A 24504-nucleotide genomic window follows, 5' to 3' on the forward strand; every position below is an offset into this window, starting at 1 on the left:
TTCCAATTTTTCCTTAGGTCTTTTTTGGGGCGAGAACAAAGAGTAGATTCTTGTGTTAGAGTTTTTATGATTCCAGGAAGTGAAATGACTTTATGGTTTTTCCCCAGTGCGATTGTTTTTATTTTAAACTCTAAATGTTTCTAAGAAGTGCTTTATTAATAGTTAGAACAACAGATCAAGAATTCTAAAGACTTCTTTTTTCTTTTGATTTCATCATTAACCTCAAGGAAGTTGATAAATACTTTGTTTGCATTGAGAAATAATAAGGATTAATCATATTAATGATTGGAAAGTGTTTTGTGGTTCATGAAAAAAGTGAATTTTAAATAATGTGCCTTTTTTCCCGTCTTCGTGAGTTGGGGGATACTAGAATAACTGTGGAAGAGAGGAGGTTCAATTTATTTGAGCCCTGTTCCTACAGCTTACATTCCTTCCCATTTTGGCCCTCCATCTGCATGGTACAAGTACAGTTATGGCAGATGCCTGTTTTTGATGAAGATCTTAAGTACATCAACGTTTTCAGTTAAGCCTGTCAGTGCATGTTTGTGGATTCATTAATAGAAATCATGTAAGATGTTTCAGCCTAGGTCTAATGGACAAACTAAGATATGAACGATTAGAGCTAGAAGGTATCCATTTTAGCTTCAGAGGATTTAAGTGATGAAAACAGGGGACTATTGATTACTCAAGATGTGTATTCCATTACTATATAAAACTACTGCGTATTTGGTGAAACTTTGAAACCTGAAAAGCAGGGGGACAAAGTTGATAGGGATTGTTTATCAAACTCTGAAATGTTAAGACCACAAAGGCACCATTTGGAATTAGAGATGGGTTGTATTTTGGTAAGATAAAAGGAATCTTAACTTATTTCATAATGAATGTATATGACCATGATAGCATTTATTCTGTGAATATTTATTGGGGATATACTTGTACAAAGCATTCTGGATAACTTTACACATATTAATTCATACAATCTCATTAATTCTCATGTAGTATCTTTTATTATTCCCATGTCTCCTGTTTTTCTTTTAGATACTTATAAACTCCTTATAGAAAATTTGGCTTTACATAGTAATTGTTAGTCTCTCATCTCATTTCATACATGTAAAATGCTGTCAAAGTATGAATATACTATTTTCAGATACAGAATTTGTATAAGATTTTGAAAAATTGCATTTACCTCAATAATTTAACAAATATTGGACACCCAAGAAGTGCCTCATACTTATAATTGAAATACAAACATTGCGTTTTTTCTTATAATATTGCCTTTAAAATATTGGGCACGAAATGTCTAAATTGTGAACTCCAGTGAGCCATGCAGATCAGAGAAGGAGTTGGGTGGGTTTGGGTTTCTTTAAAAATTTCACACTGAAATATCAAAGGGAAATGAGTAACCCAACACATTTTTTTTTCTCACTAAATTCGTCATCCTTCAGTTGCCACAATATGGAGATGAGAGAAAACTACAAACTTATCCCCAAATTATTATACTCAAAAAGACTTATACCATTTTGATGGGATTAATCAGCTATCGTAGGTAATTTTTATGTTTTTTTAAAGATAGAGAAACCTTTTATAAACCTCACATTATAGAAAATCAGTGCAGTGAGTAAGCAGAGGTTTTCAACCTGGCTGAACATTAGAATCACTTTTGGAGCTTCAGAAAGTACAGGCGAGAATTTTGTTGGGTGAGTTATAAGCATATGTATTTTAAAAATATAAAGGCAAAACAAAAAGGTACTGAGAGTTGATTCTTAAGTGCAGCCATGTTTGAGAACCAGTTGAACCTAGTTTAGACTTTAAATGACCTTAGCCGGATAGAAAATGTATCATTGTTGGTGCTAAATGGTATTGATATGGACTGTAGACACTATTAGAAAGTGGCCAGTCTGGCACAGACTTCCATGTAGAATACAAGTAACTGGGAATTACAAGAAGTCAGCAGACAGTACAGAAACCAACAAGATAAAAGATTGACTTTGTTCATTATTATGTTACGCTGTCTTGAATCTAGGTCCTTATTTATGTTTTGCTCAGTTGATCTTTAATAAACAGAATTAATTTTTTAATAAATTTATCCAGCTTTATTGAGATATAATTGATGTAAAACATTTTAAGTTGTACAATATGATGGTTTGTTACATGTACATATTGTGAAATGATTATCACAAATAAGGTTAGGTAACAGATCCATCACCTCACATAATTAAAAATTTAGAGAGATGAATTTTAAAGTCCTCTACTATTTATATGTGTGTATGTGTGTGTATATAAATCTATTTTTAATTGTATCTTATTTGTTTCTTGGGTTAGAATATTTTTTTATTTTAATATACTTTCAAACTTCAAAGATGGCAAGAATAGTACATATAACTTCCATCTGTCTTTTACCCAGATCACCAGTTCACGGATTTTTTACATTTTGACCCATTTGCTCTGTCATTTGTTTATATGTGAGCTCATTACCATTTCTTCTTGTGTATGTTCATGCTGTCTTTTGCTCTTTCTCTCTCTCTCTAGCTTTCTCCTTCTCTCACAGAATTGTGAGATACTTAGTGGGTGTTTTAATCTGTTAAATTTATGGCAACTTCTTGCACAATAGCAGACTAATAAGGACAATAAAATTAATAATCCGTGAGTCAAATGAGAAATCACAGTGGAAACTAGAAGTGTACCAGGTTAGAAAAAAATGAATGAAATCTTTTAAATTGAAAATGAAATAATTTAAACTGAAAAATATCACAATGTTTGATGTATAAATAAAACTGTTATTAGAGGAAAATTTAGAGCCTTCAATGTTGATCCTTGAACAACATGGGGTTTGGAACCTGACCTTCCTCACAGTATAAAATTTGTGGATAGCTTTACAGTTGGCTTTCTGTGTCCACAGTTTTGGATCTGTAGATTTAACCAATCACACTCATGTAGTACTGTACTATGTACGTATTGAGAAAAACAGGTGTAAGTGGACTCTCGCAGTTCGAACCTGTATTGTTCAAGGGTTGACTGTATTAGAATAAAGGAAAAGCACAAAAGCCCACTATTTTTTTTCTTTTGTAAGAAATTAGAACAGTGAACTAAATCTATAGATAGTAGAATGAAGAAGATATTGAAGAAAATACTAAACATTCATAAGTTAGAAGACAAGCATAAGAGAGAATCAACACAACTTTTATTTGAAAATGTTAATAAAATTGATAAAACCTTGGCAAAAGTGATCATGAAAAATATTGAAGGCTCAAATAATTATTATCAGAAATGAAAAAAGAGCATCAGTGATGATCCTATAGACATTGCAATGAGATGTGAGCAACTTTGTTCGTCAGCTTGGGCTGCCATAATGAAATACCGTAGACTGGATGGCTTAAACAACAGGAATTTATTTCTCACAGTTCTGGAAGTTGGGAATTCCAAGATAAAGGTGCTAGCTGATTCATTTTCCAGATAAGGGCTCTCCTCTGGGCTTGCAGACAGCTACCTGCTTGCTGAATCCTCACATGGATGTGAGAGGAAGGTTCTGGTGTTTTTTCCTCTTTTTATAAAGGCACTGATCGCATCATGTGGACTTCACCCTATGAGGTGATCTTCACTTCATGATCTCATCTAAACCTAATTACCTCCCAAGGACCCTACTTCCTAATACCATCACATTGGGGGGTTAAAACCTTCAACACGAATTTTAGGGGAACAGAAACATTCAGTCCATAGCTTTATGCTAATAGACTTAAATTTAGGTTAAATGAACACATTCATAGGCAAATACAACTAGGAAAAGTTGTTCATCCATTTAAGATATTGAATCTAATTAAAAACGCTACCACAAAGACAGTTGGCATTTACCAGTGAATTTTACAAAAACATTGAAAAGAAGAAATAACACCAGTCATACACATTTCTTCAGAAAATAGAAAAAGAGAGAACTTTCCAACCCATTACATGAAGGCAGTGTAAATGTTTAATAAACCTCTCACAAGGACCTTATAAGAGTAAAATTACAGGCTAATTTTTATCATGAACATAGAAGCAAAATTCTAAAGGTTGCATTATCAGATTAAAAAATTATGATTTGGAAAAAAGGAAATAAAATTTTGTTCACAATTGACATGGTTGTATATATAAAAAATTTGAAATAACTTGTAAACCCTTAGAATTTATAAGTGAATTTAGCAGTTACTAAATGCAAAGACTGTATAGAAATCTTAAGATATTTTTATACATCAACAAGTAGAAAATGCAACTAAAGATATTATTTACAATAGCATCAATAATGTTTTTTAGAAATTTAACAAAAGTTGCAAAAAGACTCTACACTGGAGACTGTAAAACACTGAGAAAAATTAAGGAAGATCTCAATAAATAGAGGAATATATTATGTTTATAATTGAAAGGCTTCTGATTTTAAAGATGTCATTTTTGTCTAAAAAGCAGGTGAGGGACTTGCCCGGCTGTCCAATGGTTAGAACTCCGTGCTTCCACTGCAGGGGGCCCCAGTTCCATCCCTTAATAGGGAAACTAAGATCCCTCAAGCTGCACACATGACCAAAATACTTAAAAGTAAATAAATAGCAGGTGATTTTGTGCAAATTTATTGTAAAATTTATATGGTAATGCAAAGATTCCCGAACAAAAAGCTATTTAGAACAGCTGACACGTGGCAAAAAATTAATGCCAAATTGATTTTGAGTTACTTCATTTTGTTTATACAGTTGATCTTTGGACAACATGGGTGTTAGAGGCACTGACCCTCACAAAATTGAAAATCCACATATAATTTATAGTCAGCCCTCCCTATCTGTGGCTTTAACCAACTGAGGATCATATAGCACTGTACTATTTCCTATTGAAAAAAATCTGTGTATAAGTGGACACTTTGCAATTCAAACCCATGTTCAAGGGCTAACTGTATCTCAGTTTTGGAGGGGGATAATGTCCGTTTTAATTTGTTGTTGATTTACATTTGATAGAGCTTGGAATTCTATAAAGGATATATGATGAAACAAGGAAGGGAAATCTGCATATGTTGTGTTTTGTTTTAAAAAGTATTGTTAATGCATTATTTTATGAATTAGTCAGAATTGTTGTGGTACCATTATATATGTAGTAAATTACTTTGTACTTACACAGTAAATTTTTTATTATAATGTTTTTGGTGTATGTGAAAGAAGCATTTGGAAATGTAACTGGATTTTTGCTAGGACATTACAAAGTCCAAATTTCTCCAAATATTTAAGAGAATACAATACATACATTTGAATTAACTTGGTTTTCAAGAGCTACTGCTCGTACTATAGTTACATCTAAAGCTTTCAGGACACTCTAGGTATTCAGGAAAGCATGGGACCTTCATGTTCTGGCTTCACTGAGTATACCACTTCATAGCTCCCTGCTAAATCATCCAATGATTTTTTGAGTACTTATCTTGTCTCTTGTCACAATAAGTTTATGCTTGTACCCTTTCTACCCCAATACATTAAATTTTTAAAAAATCTTGTTTCTCTTAATCACTTTCAAAGCCTCTTGGCTCTACTAAGCAAAGTTTACCTTTCAAGAGTGAGCTCCTTGCTCATTTTAGTATAAAGATTTATTGAATCTTGTCAACCAATTTCCCGTTCTAATCACAGTGATGTTCCATAGCACTTAATATCTGTACCCTCCATTTGTGTTCTTAATTATATTTAATTTTATTAGGCTTGTGTAACTTAAAATTATGGACATTTTCAAGTTGGTAGGAACCTGAATCTGTCACATAGATTCACAATAATATTGTTTGCAGGGTCATCATGAGACATAGTGTGAATATCGGGTGTGGCTCTTGGAACATATAGTATTGTTAAGTGGGAGGTAGGTAGTAACAGGAATACCATTAACTGGTGACATTATTATTTTAAATGTTTTGGACTTCCCTGGTGGTCCAGTGGTTAAGACTCCACGCCTCCACACTTCCAATGCAGGGACATGGGTTTGATCCATGGTTGGGAAACTAAGATCCCACATGCTGTGCGGCAAGGCCAAACAAACCAAACCAAACCAAAAATCTCTCTTAGAATTAATAAAACAGCTGTGACTTATTGAAAAAGAAAATAAAGTTTGGTTCTCCCCAGCTTTTTTTTGAAGAATCATTAACTATTGCTAGAATAGCGTTTCTAGAGAGCCTGTTATGTGGAGTTGCCAGTGTAAGAAGCAGCTAGGTCCTAAGTTAAACTCACGTTTGGTTTGGGACTCCTATTTAAAACTAGACTTTAAAAAAAAATCCATGACATAATACCATGAAATGTGTTCTTAACTGGCAGCAGTATAGCCATTTCTTAGTATTTTAGATCTGTTTACTGTAAAGGAGGACTGCACGTATTTGGGGAGAGTGCATCCAGGGTTTACAAAGGTGAATATCACTATGTCATACAGCTTATGATTTTAAATTATATCATCTCAAGCCTTCCAAATTCGAAGAAAACCTATTTTTGACTATTTTCACTTGTGGTAATAGTTAAACAGGCAGGAATTTAACTGAATTGACTGGAATGGCAAGGAAAATGCTGTGCGTAGCCAGGGCACCAGGTGGCACAGTGAGCTGTACGCAGGAGACATCTTACGGCCTAACCAGAGGATCTGCCTGGGAGATGGGATTCAATCAGATTCTGGGAGATTCCTTGTAAATGTGGAAGGATTGAATTCTTGAGCCAAGTAGCTGTCACCTGCAGTTACTCTCTTCAAATATATCCAAAGATCCTTATTTCTGTTGCTTACATGATGTCCTGTTTACCCACCCACAAAATGTTAAAGACATAGATTTACTGACTTGGATGGTCAGTTGAGTCCAGGACATCTCTGTGCAGTCCAAGTCACTCCACTTGGCCTAAAGCCCACACCTCCCTATTCTTGTTCAATAGTTATGAACAGCGGGTTAGTATAGGTTTCAGCATACTAGGGCTTTGTTCCATATTCTGTTTGAAACAATATTATTTTTCTTTTTTATCTCAGAAAGAATTTCACAACAAATTTGTGTAGTTATGGACACAAAAGAAGATGAAGAACATGTGGGTCATCGTCTTGAAGAAATGCTGAAAAATGAATTAAATGTAAGTATTCAAAGATCCCGTTTGATAAAATACATTTGATTGCCACAGATTTTTATGATACAAAGATGCTTTCCTTGAGAAGGCATAAAAGTACTTTCAAGCTAATTTTCATATTTTGCTGTAATGAAATCCTGTGTTTTGCCATCACTTTTGACTTGAAATACAATTAGTTCCCCTTCTCCACTCCTCTTCTGGATTTCCTCCCCACCTTCATTCTCCGAGTTCTATTTCTCCTTTAAAATTCAGCGTCAGTGTGACTTCTTTAGAAAGCCCCCCACCCCCACCGCGCCCCGGTGCACATGAGCCCCTGCGTGAGGTTGACACTTGTCTTGAGAATCACGGTGCCCAGCACATGCTAGATGCTTACTAAAGTTTGTTGAATACATGAAGAAAAGAAAGAGATTAAGAAGAGAGAGAAAAAAAGAGAGAAACAGATATGCAAAAGATAGCATAATTATGACATTGAAGAAGTGAATGGATGTTTCTTGCCCCCCCCTCCCTTTTTGGAACTGATCAAGGTCCAGGTTAACCTCATATTTAATATTAGGGTGAAGGAAATGCAAGTAGTAGCCGTGAGTGTGAAGCGGTGTATAGGAATTATTTACTACTTTTACCCCTAAGGACATCCATTACTTTTGTGACAGTTTTGTGCTTTGAAATGTTTTGCTTGCCAAGGTGATTTTATTGTTTTCATCAGTTTCCTTGTTTTCATTAAAATGTGTAACTGCCTGGGTTTATGATCAACATGTCATGGCTTTTTAACAACATACATAATTCTAGTTGAAAGCAAAAGGAAAAAGTTTATTTTAGTAAGCTAGTTCTATCATGATAGCACAGTCAGTAAAGAGAACAGGCTCTGGTATCAGATTGCCAGTACTCAGATATCTGTTTTATTGCCTCATTTCCTTATCTTAAATTGAAAATGTTAATAACATCTGCACTGTAAAGTTGTTGGGACAACTGAACTTTAAAAATGTATTTTAATGTGCTTAGAAAAGCATCTGCCATACCGTAAGTTTTCAACGAATATGAACCATAAGAGACTTAACAATGGCGTCTATTAACATCTCAACTCGTCAGTTGAGATGAAGGTGTGATAGTATTAAGTAGTAGATACTACGAGCTCCCAAATTTCTGTCCTGTATTAAATACATGAACTGTTAAATACATAGATTCCTGGAATGTGTAAATATTTAGTGAATCATCTGGGATAAGTTCTGGAATTTCAGTTTTTAACAAGCTCCCCGTGGTCGTTTTGATGGCAGTCAGTGCTAAATCCTACCAGTAGCATTTGGAGCAACAATCTAAAACTGGAAAGAAATGGCGGCCGCCTCAGCTGTCTCTTGGGTGTAAAGGTTATACTTCAATCTTCTTTTCCAAGTTGCCTTTATTCGTAGACTTTCTGAGTATTCCTCCTCTGTTGCTGGAAGTTTTAGCACCTTGTTCTTTGCTTTCTATCTCAAATTCACCTGTTAAGAATCTGTTCCTAAGTTCTGTGCCCTAATTTCTCTGCTGCACCCTGCAGGATATTTAAGTGTACATAACTTCCCATTGTCTGACCTCGTGAGGCAACGTTTTGTCTGAAAAATAGTCTTCTACTCTTGGATAATTTCATTCATGCTTTATCCATTCAGTGCAGAAGCCAATAAGATGGAATCCTGAAAGAGTGTTACTGGGACTTGGGCTATCAACCCTAGGTTTAGAGAGCTGGGTTCTACACTCTTGTTGAGCATCCGACTGATGCATCCTGTGTCACTCATGCCTTGGTCTTCCCAGTGTTAGATTCTACAAAGAGTCCTTTTTGTTACAATTATTATGATAGTCTCTTTTTGTTGCTACTTTTCCTGTATATGTTTGGTAATTATTGATCTAAAACAAATAGACTGCCAGATATTTCTTCAGCAAAGATAGGTTTCTTCAGGATAAACAGACAATTGAAATTTGGGGTCTGCAACCATGACAAGCCACATGCAAGTCCCCCCATAGCAAGGGAAGGACACTTTTATAGAAGGAGCAAGGAAGTTGGGAGGGCTAGAGTAAATAGCCTGTGGTTTCTATTTGCTGAGTCCTTGCCAGGAGAGAAGAGGACTGTTTCTTCTTGTTGGGCTCAGCTGTAGTCGCAGGGTGTGAGGGCTCCCCCTTCTGGTCTCGCAACTCTGTTTTAAGAGAGAAATTTGTTTATTCATTGTTTTGTGTGTTTTTTTCTAATTTTTATTAGAGTATAGTTGATTTACAATATTGTGTTACTTTCTGCTGTACAGCAAAGCGAATCAGTTATACATATACATATATCCACTCTTTTTTAGATTCTTTTCCCATATAGGCCATTACAGAGTACTGAGTAGAGTTCCCTGTGCTATACAATAGGTCCTTATTAGTTATCCATTTTATATATAGTCGTGTGTATATGTCAGTCCGAATCTCCCAATTTATCCCCCCCGCTTTCCTCCTTGGTAACTGTAAGTTCGTTTTCTGCATCTGTGACTCTATTTCTGTTTTGTAAATAAGTTCATTTGTACCATTTTTAAAGATTCCACATATAAGCGATATCATATGATATTTGTCTTTCTCTGTCTGATGTACTTCACTCAGTATGACAATCTTGAGGTCCATCCACGTCGCTGCAAATGACATTATTTCATTCTTTTTTATGGCTGAGTAGTATTCCATTATATATGTGTATACGACATCTTTTTAATCCATTCATCTGTTGATGGACATTTAGGTTGCCTTCGTGTCCTGGCTGTTGTATGTAGTGCTGCAATGATACATTGGGTCCATGTATGTTTTCAAATCATTGTTTAAATAATGATATGGAATTTAGGGATACACAGAATGGTGTGTAACTGGCGCTGTGTGATTTTTTTTTTTTTCAGGACCTTCGCTTCTCAGATCCTGTCCTTCTCATTTCCAGTGTCCATTGTTTTCAGTGCACTTCATCTACCTACCTGTTGGGCCCAGTCTGGATATAGCCATTATCTTAACTGTGCTGAAAAATAAATACTAAGGCTATTTCTTAACTTCTGACCACAATATTTTACCTTTCCTTATCTTACACTAAATTACTCTAACTGCACATATTTAAATTTTATAGGAAACTCTACTCCCACTGTCTTCTCTCTTTCAGCTCCCTTTTGTTTCACCCTTTACTTCGATACCATGATCCATCACTTGAGTGGATCATGGATCTTTTACCAGCATCTTTAATGCCCTTGTCCTTCTATTAAACCCAGTTAGTAAAACCTCATTCATGTTATCAGTCTAACTTTCCACTTCTCTGAGCCTGTATTCAGTCTTAACACTGCTGGAGAAAAGTATACCACAGTGTAGATCACTGTACTTTAAAAATACTGGTCTTCGTTCTTCACTGGGCCCTGAATGTTGTAAAGCAAGCATACCGTGATTCCACTGTGAGCTCCCCATTCTCCTCAGTGGATATTTTAAACCTTTTCCTCTCTCCTTAAATGTCTAACCCAGGTTTCTTAACCTTGGCACTATTGGCATTTTGGACTAGATATTGTGAGGGACTGTCCTGTGCCTTGGACCCTGTTTAGCAGCATCCCAGTCTTCTACCCACTAGATGACAGTATTATACCCCCTAGTTGTAGCAAACAGAATGTCTCCAGACATTGCTAAATGTTGCCTGGAGCGGGGACAAAATCATCCTCCGGTTGAGAACCACTGGTCTAACCCCACCATCTTTACCTCCACTCTTAAATATGGTCTTATCTCTAACTTCAGAGTATAATTATATACTCCAATATGGGAACATTCCTATCTTCCAAGCCCCAACCTTTAAAGAATCTTGCATCTGTAGCCATCTTCTCATTGAGACTATTTCCTCTCCCGAGCTCTGGTTCTCTTCCCCCCTTCCCCCTCCCCCATGAACAGATACATGTTCCTTCCATTAAAACAAAAACAAAGAAACAGTTCTAAACCCAAGGTTACCCTGTAGCCAAACTTCTTTAAAATAATTTATCTTCTCATTCCTCAGTCCACTGCATTTTGACTTCTGCTGCAACCTTCTGTAGGCTGCTCTCGGTGAAGTCCTCAGTGACCTTCCTATGGGAAATCCACAAGACATTTATCAGTCTTACCTTATTTATTGCACCACTTGACTCTCTTGTCTGATACTATTTTTTCTAGAAGGAGTCTCATCCAGTAGATTCTGTAACATCTTGTTTTTCTTTTATCCTTTTTCATTTTTGGCTGCTGCTTCTAAGTTTCTTTTGCAGGATTCAAGATTCTATTGATGATATTTAGATTTTTGGACATAGGTAATTGGACGTCTTTAAAAAAAATGCTGATGGCTTCCAGTATCCTTCATTTGCTAGGGACACAAAATATTCTCTAGCCCTGTGTTTAATTATTCATTTTCCTGCATTTCAGATCTGTATATTCAGTCGGAGGTCCCTTAAATGTCGATGATGTCGATGATATTTCACATTCACAAATTCTTTTTCCAGCCAGTCCTTCTCCATCTGCTAAGGTTTCAGTTTGTGAAAATGCATATCATTTCCTCATTCCCTAAACCTCGTATAAAGTTTGACTCATTCTCTATCTCACTCCGAAAGCAAATCAAGTTCCAAAACATTTGAATTCTACCTCTCATTATCATTCATATGTGTCCTTTTATCTTCATTGCCACTGTCCTAGGCACCCCAGCTGTTGTCTGGATTATTGCAACAGCCTGTTAGCTGACCTCCAGCCTTCAATCTTGCCCCTCTCAGATTTATTCTTTATGGGGCTGTTTGAATGATTGTTCTGAATTGTTTATCATGTTATTCCCTATTCAAATCTGTTTCTTGGTTTTCCATTGCTTCTAAATTAATATAAAAATGCTTTGCTATGTCTCATAAGATCTCTCACATGACTAATACTACTAATAAAAATAACAATAATAACAGCCAATGGTTTTCAGCACTTATTTTATGCTAGGTACCATAGCAAGTGCTCTTAACAACCTTTTGAAATGGGTACTGTTAACTTTTTTTTCCAGATGAAAGAACTGAGGCATAGAGGGGATGTTTTTTTTGTTGTTGTTGTTTTGGGTTTTTAGGCGGTACGCGGGACTCTCACTGTTGTGGCCCCTCCCGTTGCGGAGCACAGGCTCCGGACGCGCAGGCCCAGCGGCCATGGCTCACGGGCCCAGCCGCTCCGCGGCATGTGGGATCTTCCCAGACCGGGGCACGAACCCGTGTCCCCTGCAGTGGCAGGCGGCCTCTCAACCACTGCGCCACCAGGGAAGCCCTAGAGGGGATGTTTAAATGGTTCTTGTTAACATTGTTGTGAAGGGGCAGAACAGGGACATGGAGATGAACTTGGATTCATGTAACACCAGAATCTGTCTTCTTAACCGGCACCCTTGCCAAACAGCCCTGCACTCTCTAACTGTGCACTCTTCAAGCCACCTCTACTTTTTGCAGCTTCTCAAATGTGATAGTACTTTCTTCCCTCCAGGGCCTTCACCCACGATGTCATTTTCCCCAGGGAACTTTTCCTGAAAAGCTTTGTTTTTCCCGTGAAGTCTGGTTTATGTACCCTTCTATTGTGTTTTGTGAGAGGCTATACAGCCCCATGTGAGGTCTTCCCAAAGCATGATGCAGTCTTAATAAAAGGGGGACATTTATTGAATGTTGAATAAATAAATGAATGGATAAATGATCACAACTTCTTATTACTAAGTTGGACATTGTATTATATATTGTACTGTGCTTGCTGCATAACAAGTTACCCCCAAGTTTAGTGACCGTAAGTAACAAACATCTACTGTCTCAGTTTCTGTGAGTTAAGAATCTAGGCACAGCTTAGCCAGGTTCCTTTGACTCAAGGTCTTTCATTTGATTACAGTCAAGCTGTCTGTCCTCTATAGGCTGTCCTTTACAGTCTAATCTGAAGACTTGATGTGGAGGTAGATTCTGCTCTCAACATTACGTGGTTGCTGGCAGGTCTCAATCCCTTGCCATGTAGGCTTGTCCACAGGGTTGCCTCACCACATGGCACTCAGGATTGAAGGCCCAGTAGTTTTGTAGCCTAATCTTAGAAGTGACATTCCATCATTTCTTTCGTATTCGGTTCATTTGAAGCAAGTCTGTATGTCCAACGCAACTCAAGAGGAGGGAATTATATGTGGGTATCATTGGGGGGTGTGTTTTAGAGACTGATTATCACAAACTGTTACTATCTCAAAATAAATCTTCTGAGTTGTAAAAAGAAAACACCCACTAACATGGCCATCCTAGTTTCCTGTGGCATGTGAGGCAGTACTCTATATAGACCTAAGTCTTCTCTGAACTTCAGAAATTTGCTTTATTGTACCTAAAATTTCCTCATCAAGATCATCATCCGTGTCAACTATAATTCCCTAGTCAAATGAGTCACACAGTCTATTTTATATGGATTCTAGGCCTTAGTAACTGAATCTACCAGAAATTCTGTATAAAAAACTCCAGAGATGATCAGAACATTCTGAATAGTTTTGGAATCAACAACGGACACGAGGCGCTGACTAGCCAAAACCAACAGCCTGAGGACATACTCTCACCAAGGAATGAATATAATCTCCTAAATTAAATGTCATTCTATCCAGTACAAACCAACCAAGAAAAGAATTCATGACTAATTTGTTTAGATTTTTATGTTGATCAGTCCATAGTATAGCCGTATGTAACCTGTTGTATAATCTGATGAAACATACTGACTATAACATGAATTTTAGAAGAAATGAGTCTAATGAAGGTAGAAATTGTAAAACGGAACTTTGTGTGTCCTGTTAACTTACTCAGACAATCTTGGTTGACCTTCAGAGGAGATGTCATTCATTTCTGCTAAATCTGCCCTGGCTTCTAAATTTGCCTAAAAACTATTAAACCACACAAGGACTTGTCAGGATGTTTTCTCTCATAAACAGTCACAAGACTAACAATTATGGAGTGCCTTCCATTTGTCAGAGAGAATATTATGTATCTTAATCCTTTAAAATAAACGTATGACTTTCCCTCTCATTTTACAAATAGACATAGGGAAACCTTATGGCTTAATGCTTTGTCTAAGATTATATAACTAATTGAATGTAGGTGCTGCTTGATTCATTATGATTTCTACTACTGAATATTTTTCTAAGAAACGGTGAAATAAAGAATTTTAAGTTTGACAGAAGGATTATATCTAAGGTCAGAAAGAAGTCTCCTTGTAAAAGAAATTACCAGTTTTCTATAATTTTCTCTCCCTTTATAAGGGCACATTTATCTTATGGCATTTTTCAGCCTATAACTTATAGACAAACGCAAAATGCCACATATTCTAATATTTTTACCTCCAGAGCTTTTGTCTCATTTTGCAAAGGACATATAAAAAGCATGAAGTCACCACTATTAAAATCCACGCACCTGTAGGGCAGATCTGTGTAGGTGTGGAGCTGCTCAATGCACAACAGGAGGATTGTTTTATTGGCATGAAAAGAAAGGATGTTTCCTGATGAAACTGAAGGAAGAAATTGAGTATGCTTATTATAATTATCCATGCTAGATTTTGAGACATACCTTAGTGATGAACTGAATATCTCAACTCTAATGTAATGATACACACCAAATACATGGAGGAGGTTGCTAAAAAGTGAAATAAGGAATTAACTGAGTAGAGACTTACTGCTCCCACCCTCCATACACATGCAGATTTCAGTCAGACTTAAATTTCAAGACTTCATTATCAGGCTTGTTAGATCCCTTCTTTGATTTCTTTAAGGAGGTCGAAGTATTTCACAGAACCTACCTACTTTGGAGATAGAGGTCTCTAGAAGATACGTCAGGGCAGTAGACAGTGATGGAAGAGACCTCGCCCCTTCTTCCCAACTCTCACTGAAAAATAATTTTTGCCATATACTGTGCTGAGAACAGTAAGGAATTTAGAAGTAGGAAGAGTGGTCTTTCATTAGTTACTTCATTCATGAATGTATTTACCAAATACTAAATGCCTATCAAGATTTAGTCGCTGGATTTATGCAGTTGAACTAAGCAGGTATTGTTCCCTGTCCTCAAGGAGCATACTGTGCAGTTGGGGATAAAACAGTAAACAAACACACAAAAAAATGTTTAATTACAAATTGTGATAATGATACTAAGGAAAAAGTAAACTGTCCTTATGTAAGAGAGCCCTGGACAGTGATTTAAATTGCGAGTAGAGGGCAGTAAGTGAGCATCTCTTGGCAGATGTGGCATTTACTTAAGGCTAAACTGGTATTCACGAGTTAGCTATTTAGAGAGAAATACAGAAGGAACAGTGTGTGAAAGGTCCTTGAAGAGCTTCGTTCAGGGGCACTGAAATAAGACTTGTATGACTGGAGTGGAGGTGGACTGGTGGGAGGTGAGGATAGAGACCGCGAGGGTCTAAATGCAGCCTCGTAGGCTTTGTTAAGCATACTGTGACTACCACCACCTACACTGCTACTGTAACCACTACCATTACTTACGTTTTGTCCTACAAGCAAAATGAAGTGGTAGAAGACTTCAGCTGAAAATGTCACGATGCAATTTACATGTATAAGAAGACTGTTGGCTGCTGCTTAAAAGTAAAATTCTATGGAAAAAGACAGGTAGTATTTAATGTTTTTATACATCACAGAACCCCTAAAATCACAAGTGTCTTCAACCCAATTTTTGTTCCTATAATAGAAGAAAAGAAGCTCCTGAAGAATGCTGATCTATAATCTGGACAAACAGGGACCATAGGGGCTTTTTGTGTGTTTTGCTTATCCACCCCTTCCTGTTTCCTGGAGCACATAATTTAATTATTGTTTTGCGTAACCACAAATGACAAGCAGGATATAACTGAAAATCATTTGCTTTCCTGGGTGAAAGGCATGCTTTGGTTTTGTCGAGGTTGTCTGTGGTACCTAGTTTATTTTTCCTAATGCCCTCAAGGTTTTGTCCAGGGTATGGATCTGTGCCTTTTTTTTTTTTTAATAGACGTAACTAAATTCAGTGTATGACGTATTCGTCAAGCAAAACATCCAAAATAGCAAATGAAGTAAGAAGAAAAGCAGAAATTAAAGAAATAGAACAAATCCAGTCATCTCAGCATTGTAAGACCTGTTCAAATTAGGGTTATTTCATGCTGATTTTGGCACATAACATTTTAAAATGTGTTTAAAGTACCGATTTTTCATTTTTTTGAAGCTGAACACTGTACAGTGTAATAGTGAAATAACACTGTGAACAATGTTTCTCGGGCCTCTGAGTCTGAACAATGCCAACAGAATTAATTCATTTAGAGTATGCGGTTTTGGTGTATGTACAAGACTACATAAATTAGCTGAACACCATCCAATAAAATCCATTTAGTTTGTTTGGGATGTTAGCCAGATTTCCTGATCAGTTTTCCAGAGGTAAAAATGTCCAAAAATCACTGGACCACCTAGTTGCTTGGGATGGTATTAATTATGTTCATGCTCTATTTAATAAAATTAACAGTTTATAATTATAATTGGTTGTCAGAGTTTTAGAATTTGGTTATTAATGAGGGAGTAAGGATAATCCTCCCTAAATGCCACTTTCTTTACTTTTTCTTTGTATACTTAACATGTATTCACCTTTTGTATCTGTGTGTATTTTTGAAACATAGGGACATATTGAAATATTACTCTTTCTAAAGGAACCAGATGGTTAATTTGTAAAAATGATAATCCTTGTCCGCTTAGGAATTAGGTCACTGCACACAAGTTCTAGTTACGTTATGCTAAGTTAAAAACAAATAAGCCAAAAGAATAGCCAACATCTAGATTTGGGGATATATTTGTAAAACTCAGGTCTCCTCTTGTAATTCAGGAAATTGATTTTACACACATGGTAAATGTGCTTAGAGGGAAAATTTTATAAGAAGCTGAAAAGAATTGCTCTTTGGCATGTAGATTATAGTTTCCAACCTTCAACAGTTGATTTTCATGAATATGTATACACTAATTTTCTTATGCTATTTAAATTGAGATAAAGTTTTAAAACTTATTCACTGATGTCATTTCATTTTATTGATTTCTTTTTGGTTCTGAATAGAGGGTATGTAATGTTTTTAAAATAATAATTTTATACTTATTAATGTTTCCCTAATAATTGAGTTTGGTGATACATTTCAACTATTTGCATGTGGTATGACTATAGTTAGTAACACCATAAAGTAGATTATTCTTTTGTTCTGGTGGCTTTAAGTAAATAATGGCTCCAAGGTTTTTGCTGTTTTAGGGAAACTAAACCAAATATACCCCTTTGAACTTGTGGTCAGAATAAATTATCCATGGTGTCTTGGTACCTGAGAACTTGTTTTCAAAGCTTTGTAGTACTTGTCTCCTTAGGTTAAATATCTCCTCTCTTTCTCCTCATATCTTCAATGACTGTTCGCTGCATGTGAGTCAGAGTCTATACATTTTGACCCATTATTTCAGACCTCTCACAGTCGATGCTGAACCTTTCACTCACAATGTCAGCTCTTTTGTGGCCCAGCGTATTGTCTTGCTCATGCTTTGAAATTTTCTAGTTTTCTCTCACTCTTTTTCACTCGGTGTTCTGCTTGATTGCATGCCATCCTTGTCAGTTCTGTTTAATACTTGATTTAATATTACTCTTTCCATGAAGTTGTTCCCATTTTTTCTGGTTCTTGGACTTTCTAAACTACTTACCAACAGAGGTGTCATTCTGAATATGCTACGTTTTATTGTTATTCTTTTGCCTATCGCTTTCACCATCTCTTTTATCGCTGATCTCTTGCACAGTGCTGTGTATATGGAGGAGCCAGATAAATAGCTGTGGTTAGTGGTGGTAGAATGATGAACAAGCAAGCTTCTGGAATACCCCTCCACCTGGACATCAGCCAAATGTGTTTCTGGAGATAAAGAGGTAGCTGCTGGGTGTCCATCAATCATGTGAACAGTTGAGAAGAGTTTAGAACACAGAGTACACCCAAGAAGTTATAATTGATTTCCCAACCAGAAGAAAACTGTTTTTACAAATGGAGGGAAAAGAATAGCAAATAAAAGATGTTGATGAGATGAACTGGAGTTAGCTATGGTGATAAAGTTGGTGGCCAGAAGCCTTCTGTCAGGAAAGGGGGAGGGAGGGAGAGAGAGTGATGGGGAACTGAGCTCTGCTGAGGGGGAATTGCAGTGGCGTGAAGAAACAGGTCCATAAGCAACATTTTAAGGTTTATTCTTTAGGATCTGTAATAAGATTCTATATCAGGATATGAATCTACCTTTCTGTATCACCTAGAAACATACTGCTTTAAAAATATCCTGAGGTAGATAATTGTTCACATACTTCTGAAATAAGTCACATGATCATGTTTTTGTTATTTTTGCTCAAAACGTAATTTATCCTTAATATTTAAAAAATGTTTTGGGCCTATGGGCTAAATGTATATTATGTAACTCATAATGGAAAGTTGTATGAGATGGAAATCTTATTTTATGTATACAGTAATTATATTTTTTACTCAAGAGGAAAATACATTAATAAAAATCTCTTACTATGTAGGGTCTGAACAATTATATTGGCAGTATTTGGATTTTTACAAGTGTTAGGGTGGTATTAAATATTCCTTAAAGTTGGGAATTCGCTGCAGTCACATGGTTAGGACTCTGAGCTCTCACTACTGAGGGCCCGGGTTTGATCCCTGGTCGGGGAACTAAAATCCCATAAGCCGCACAGCATGGCCAAAAAGAGAAAAAAGAAAAAAAAGTTAATCAGTGCATTGTTTTTTTGTGGTTACGTATGAAGGAACTCTTCGCTAAGCTACTCATGCATGTTTCTAGCTGATTTTAGTTTTCTTCCTTTTTTATTTCCTATCTAATTTAAAATTAGAGACAGTGTTGAAAACTTGGTAGCAGACAGAGTTCGAGCTGAGAATATATTTTGTCCTTTTGTTTTTCATTTTTATTGGAGTATAGTTGATTTACAATGTTGTGTTAGTTTCAGGTGTACAGCAAAGTGACGCAGTTACACGTATACATATATCCACTCTTTTTTAGATTCTTTTCCCATATACATCATTACAGAGTACTGAGTAGAGTTCCCTGGTCTATACAGTAGGTCCTTATTAGTTATCTATTTTATATATAGTTGTGTGTATATGTCAATCCCAATCTCCCAATTTATCCCTCTCCCCTCTTTCCCCCGGTAACCATAAGTTTGTTTTCTATACCTGTAACTCTATTTCTGTTTTGTAAATAAGTTCATTTGTATTATTTTTTTAGATTCCACATATAAGCGATAGTATAGAGACCTCATCTAGCCATTTTGAACACACTTGTCATATTTATGGTATGTTATTTTAAAATTATGTTAAAACACTTGTCTGATAAAGTACAATTTTAGTATTTCCCTTGTTAAAAAATGACTCTACTAAAACCTTTAAGTTGTTAGAATATTACTGCTTTTGATGTCAGCTACTGATTTCTGAATAAATGCTGAAGGCCAAAAAGCACAGCTCTCCATTTAGCCCAGGATTTTGCAGTTGCTACGTTATTAACATTTTGGGACAGATAACTCTTTGTTCTGGAGGCTGGCCTGCGTGTGCATTATAGAATATTTAATAGCATCCCTGTCCTCTACCAACTCGGCACTGGTCGTACTTCCCTCTCACACTTCTGACAACCGAAAATGTCTCCTGATATGGCTGAATTTCCTCTTAGGACAAAGTTTCCCACAGTTAAGAACTGCTAATGTAAACTTTTGTTTCATGCACACTCAAATTTTACAATGGCTTGGGGATAAAGCTGTGTGTGTGTGTATATATACACACGTATATATACATATATATTTGTATATGTGTGTGTATATATAATTGTAATTTCTAATGAATGCATATCTAAATGAAATAGACTATTATCTTTAGACTATTTAAATCATTTATAACACTAATTGGAAACAGTAGTTGGTGTGCATTCTAATTAGTGATTTCAAATTAATGACACTTTGATTAGAACATAACTTGTACATACTTTATTAGTGCATATGTATATGGAAACTAGGCTCTCATGATACTTCCGTATATATCTGGCCAGTGTCTGTATTACTTAGAAAAGTTAAAATTTTGTCAATGTAAATTAGATTATGCTGTAAGTTTGGGAAGAATTTGAGGGGAAATACAGTTGAAGTAATAAATTCTTTAATTTTAGTCACTTAGCTTGCCATACTGATATATTTAATAAAAGATATAGGTAACTTATTTTAGATGATACAGAAAGGCAGTACCTTCAGTAGAATCAAGGTTCAAGTTACCTTCTGATTGTTAGTTGGAGGCACATTTCTCAGTAAATGTATCTACTGAAAATGAGAGAGGACTTTTATATTATCTAACTGCTTGCTGCTTCACAGTGTGATCCTTGGACCAACTATAGCAACATGACCTGGTTGCTTGTTAGAAATGCAGATTCTACTCATTGTGGCGTTTTACACTACCACCAACAGAGTCAATTTCACACCCAAACAGAATTTATTGTTGTCAGTTTTATAATTTTAGCCATTTTTGTGGATGTAGAACAGAACCATACTGTGTATTTGATTTGAAAAGGTATCTGTGATGACTTTTTCATGTGTTTAATGATTAAGTATCTGTTCCAATTTTTAAATAAAATTTTAAAGTGGAAAAAAAATGCAGATTCTTAGACCCCGCTCCACATCTAATGGAATCAAAATCTGTATTTTTAACGAGATTCCCAGAGATTCTTATGCATATTGAAATTGGAGAAACACAGGTCTTAACTTTATTTCATCTTGCCAGTATGATCTCCATGAGGACAGAAACTGTCTAGTCTATTGCTGTGGTCTCAATGTGCTATCTAGTGTCTGGCTCAGAGCCCTCAGTAGACAACTTATTGGTTGAATGAATGAAACTCTAACTTACGCTAATTCAGTGGATAGTAGGGTACCCTACCCTATGTGATTTTTAAAAATTTTTGATTAAGACAGATAAGATTTGTTTACGTCAGCTTGCCAGTTCTCAGCTTGCAAGTGTCTTATGCATTACTAAGAAACGTAAAGTGGTCATATTACCATGCATGCTTTTTAAACATATCATCCTTTATCATTTACAAAATGGGTAATATTTACAAAATATGCCTGCCAAACATGATTTATGTGAGCTAATGCCAGTCACTTCTCATTTACTACAAAATCGCCCATTAGTTATATATAGTATAACGTTCTATAGTAAACCTCAGTGGAAAGATAAGCTTGAGCAGATTTGGTAGCTTTGCCTTTTGCCTAAACACTTTCTAGGGGCTTCCCTGGTGGCGCAGTGGTTGAGAGTCCACCTGCCGATGCAGGGGACGCGGGTTCGTGCCCCTGTCCGGGAAGATCCCACATGCTGCGGAGCGGCTGGGCCCGTGAGCCATGGCCGCTGAGCCTGCGCGTCCGGAGCCTGTGCTCCGCAACGGGAGAGGCCGCAACAGTGAGAGGCCCGCGTACAACAACAAAAAAAACACTTCCTAGCTTTGGATGTATAATCTGTATGATAAAATGGGAGCCTAGAATTCTTTGTAATAGTGTTTTGGTTTGTTAAGATTAGGACTTGTATTTTCCATTCCACAATTCTTGTGGTTTTGCATCAGAAAAGTAACTGGCCTTCAAAGGGAATTTTAACAGTGAGACAGAGGGACATATAAAGGAGAACTTTCATTAAGGTTGTATTATCACAATGATTACTTCTGTAACCATCACCTGCTTGGCGTATATTGAATGCGGTGGTTCAGAAGCCCTTGGCTCTTCCAGGATCAAATCTGAGGACCTGAATTGGATGACCTACCTTAGATACTCTCTTCCCTGTCTAGGACCCAGAGAAATGATCTGAGTTAGGGGATTGTCTGTGGTGGCAATTAAGGTTTTTTTGTTTGTTTGTTTTTGCGGTACACGGGCCTCTCACTGTTGTGGCCTCTCCCGTTGCGGAGCCCAGGCTCCGGACGCGCAGGCTCAGCGGCCATGGCTCACGGGCCCAGCCGCTCCGCAGCATGTGGGATCTTCCCGGACCGGGGCACGAACCCGTGTCCCCTGCATCGGCAGGCGGACTCTCAACCACTGCGCCACCAGGGAAGCCCGCAATTAAGCTTTTTAGCACTCAGATGACTTCCTCCAGATGAGGTGTTTCTTCTGAGTTGACCTTGGGACCTGTAGTGTCACTGCCCTCTGAGTAAAGTCTTGTGACTTCCATGATGTAGTACTAGTTACCTGGAGTAAACTGACACCCTGTGTACTTGAGAGGTTAACTGTTGAGAGTCCCACAGACCTTAGTCTGGGTATTACCCCTCACTGGCAGTACGGTCTCAGACAGATTCTTTAAACTTCTGTGCTTACCTTCCTTATCCATAACATGAGGATAATGATAATATATGCAGAGGTATGTTGTGTGGTTTCAGTAAGGTAATTGTTTAACGTATTTAGCACAGATTCTGACGAATAGTAAAACCTCAATAAATGTAAGATTTAAAATGTAAAGGGATAATGGAGATGTGGTGATGTGTGAAAGGGTCATTTAAAAGTGGAAGTTAAGTGAGAAGCGAGTGGAATAATAGCAAACATTTAAGGTACACTATATGGAAAGATGGTCATTAGTGTTTCACATAAATTCAAGAAAACAAAGATGAATGACATGACAGGACTCACACTAGAATAGGGACTTTCTAGAACAGTGTTTATTGGGGAAAGTCCAATCCATGGACTCAGGAACAGAGGCAGTGTTCACTGCATTATAAGACTCTAATCTTGGAGCAGTGTGGCTTTTAAGCTACATAATTAAGGGAGAACCAGCCCTTTCCCTGGTGTGGTAAGGGCCCGTGATCTAACACTGCTGCAGCATGGCAGAACCTTGGTTCTCGTGCTGCTCTGCCTGCCTGAGAGGATTGAAACACTATCAAGACTTTGGTATGTCTGACAGGCTAGGATCTGAGTCTTGTGGTGGCAGCTTGGTCAGTAGAAGGCCACTGGTTTGATCCACCAGCTTAGTGTCCATGGTTGGAGGCCCATAGTTGATATAGCATGGCAGAATGGTAACCTGATTTACTTACCACCTCAAAGCGCTACCGACATTCATTGTTTTAAAGCTGTAGCTTTTTTCTCTGAAGCTTTCCAGAAGACCAGCCGATAGGGAAGAAGTTTTGGAAAATTTAATCCTTAACTCTCACATATTAATTTAACTAATCTATCAATTCTGATAAGTAAACTGAGCCATGGCGCTTAAGTAATTTGCCCAAAGTTGTACAGCAAATTTGTTGCAGAGCTAGATTCAAACACCGAGGGATCTTGGCTCCAGGTGCCATGTTCTTAACTGCAAGAAAGAGCTTTAGAGCTGTCTAAAAAAAAATAGAGTAAATGTTCAATGCTAGATGGACAAAACCTCCACAGAAGTCTAAAAATAACCATGAAGTAAATGTTAATTGGCAACTCAGAATTTGGAAATAGTACTTCTTAAAGGAGTGTCTCAGGTAAAGACTGCTGAAAAGCAGGATGGAGAGGCTCTGGGCTATTACCCTGTGACTGAAGGTCCAGACACAGCACCCACAGGCCAGAGGTGACTCCATTGATAAAGACAGTGACTGATGAATTGATGGCCCAGACTCAGCATTCTGTTGGCATCAGTCATAGCTACGTAAGGTTCTCTGCATTTGCAGCATAGAAGTACTTTCCGCCCCAGCTTTATTGAGGTATAATTGATCAATAAAAGTTGCGTGTATTTAATGTATACAGTGTGATGTTTTGACATACACTTTGAAATGGTCACTGTAATCAAGCTAATAGATCCATCACCTCACATAATTACCATTTTCTTTTTTGGGGGTGTGGGTGAGAACACTTAAGATTTACCCTCTTAAGTTTATTTCAGTTATACAATATACTATTGTTAATTACAGCCACCATGCTACGCATTAAATCCCTAAAAACGTATTCATTTTGCATAACTGAAACTTTGCCCCTGGACCAGCATCTCCCCGTTTCCCCTACCCTCTGGCAGCCACAAGACTTTTAACTGTTAACGTGTTGTCTACAGAGTGAAAAGTGTATCTCTCTCTGATTCCCTTGTATATACCCACATTAGTGCCCTTGTTTGAATGGGAGGGAGGTGGGAAATTGATGGATTCAGATTAAGAAATGATCCAGCCAACATGTTCTGTAAAAAGAGTGCTGGCTTTCAGCACTCATGGGAACCTCTGACTCATGGGACTGGAAACACGTTTTTGAACCTCTGACTCATGGGACTGGAAACCAATGCTTTTCAGCCTTAGTTAAGCCTTAACTCTTCTTGAAATGGAAAACAGTTTTTGGCAACGCAGCTTCCTTCCTAATATCCCTACTTTAAATAGTACTTAGAATATGCAGATGTTTGCATTTTGTTAGTAGTAAATATTTTGTAAATTCTTATTTTTTTATGATGTAAGGAAAGT

General features: G+C 37.0%; 1 protein-coding gene across 6 annotated transcripts in view; it reads left to right on the forward strand.

The window, feature by feature from the left end:
* The window catches only part of CRPPA (CDP-L-ribitol pyrophosphorylase A), a 383981-nt gene that overhangs the window by 121563 nt on the left and 237914 nt on the right, over window positions 1–24504 (forward strand). For all 6 annotated transcript variants that reach the window (XM_073809655.1, XM_073809654.1, XM_073809656.1 and 3 more), the window contains one exon: window positions 6988–7085. In XM_073809655.1, coding sequence (XP_073665756.1) covers window positions 6988–7085 — 98 coding nt within the window. The remainder of the gene's footprint in view (window positions 1–6987; window positions 7086–24504) is intronic.

This window comes from Tursiops truncatus, chromosome 9, assembly GCF_011762595.2.
Source record: "Tursiops truncatus isolate mTurTru1 chromosome 9, mTurTru1.mat.Y, whole genome shotgun sequence".
NCBI lineage: Eukaryota > Metazoa > Chordata > Mammalia > Artiodactyla > Delphinidae > Tursiops > Tursiops truncatus.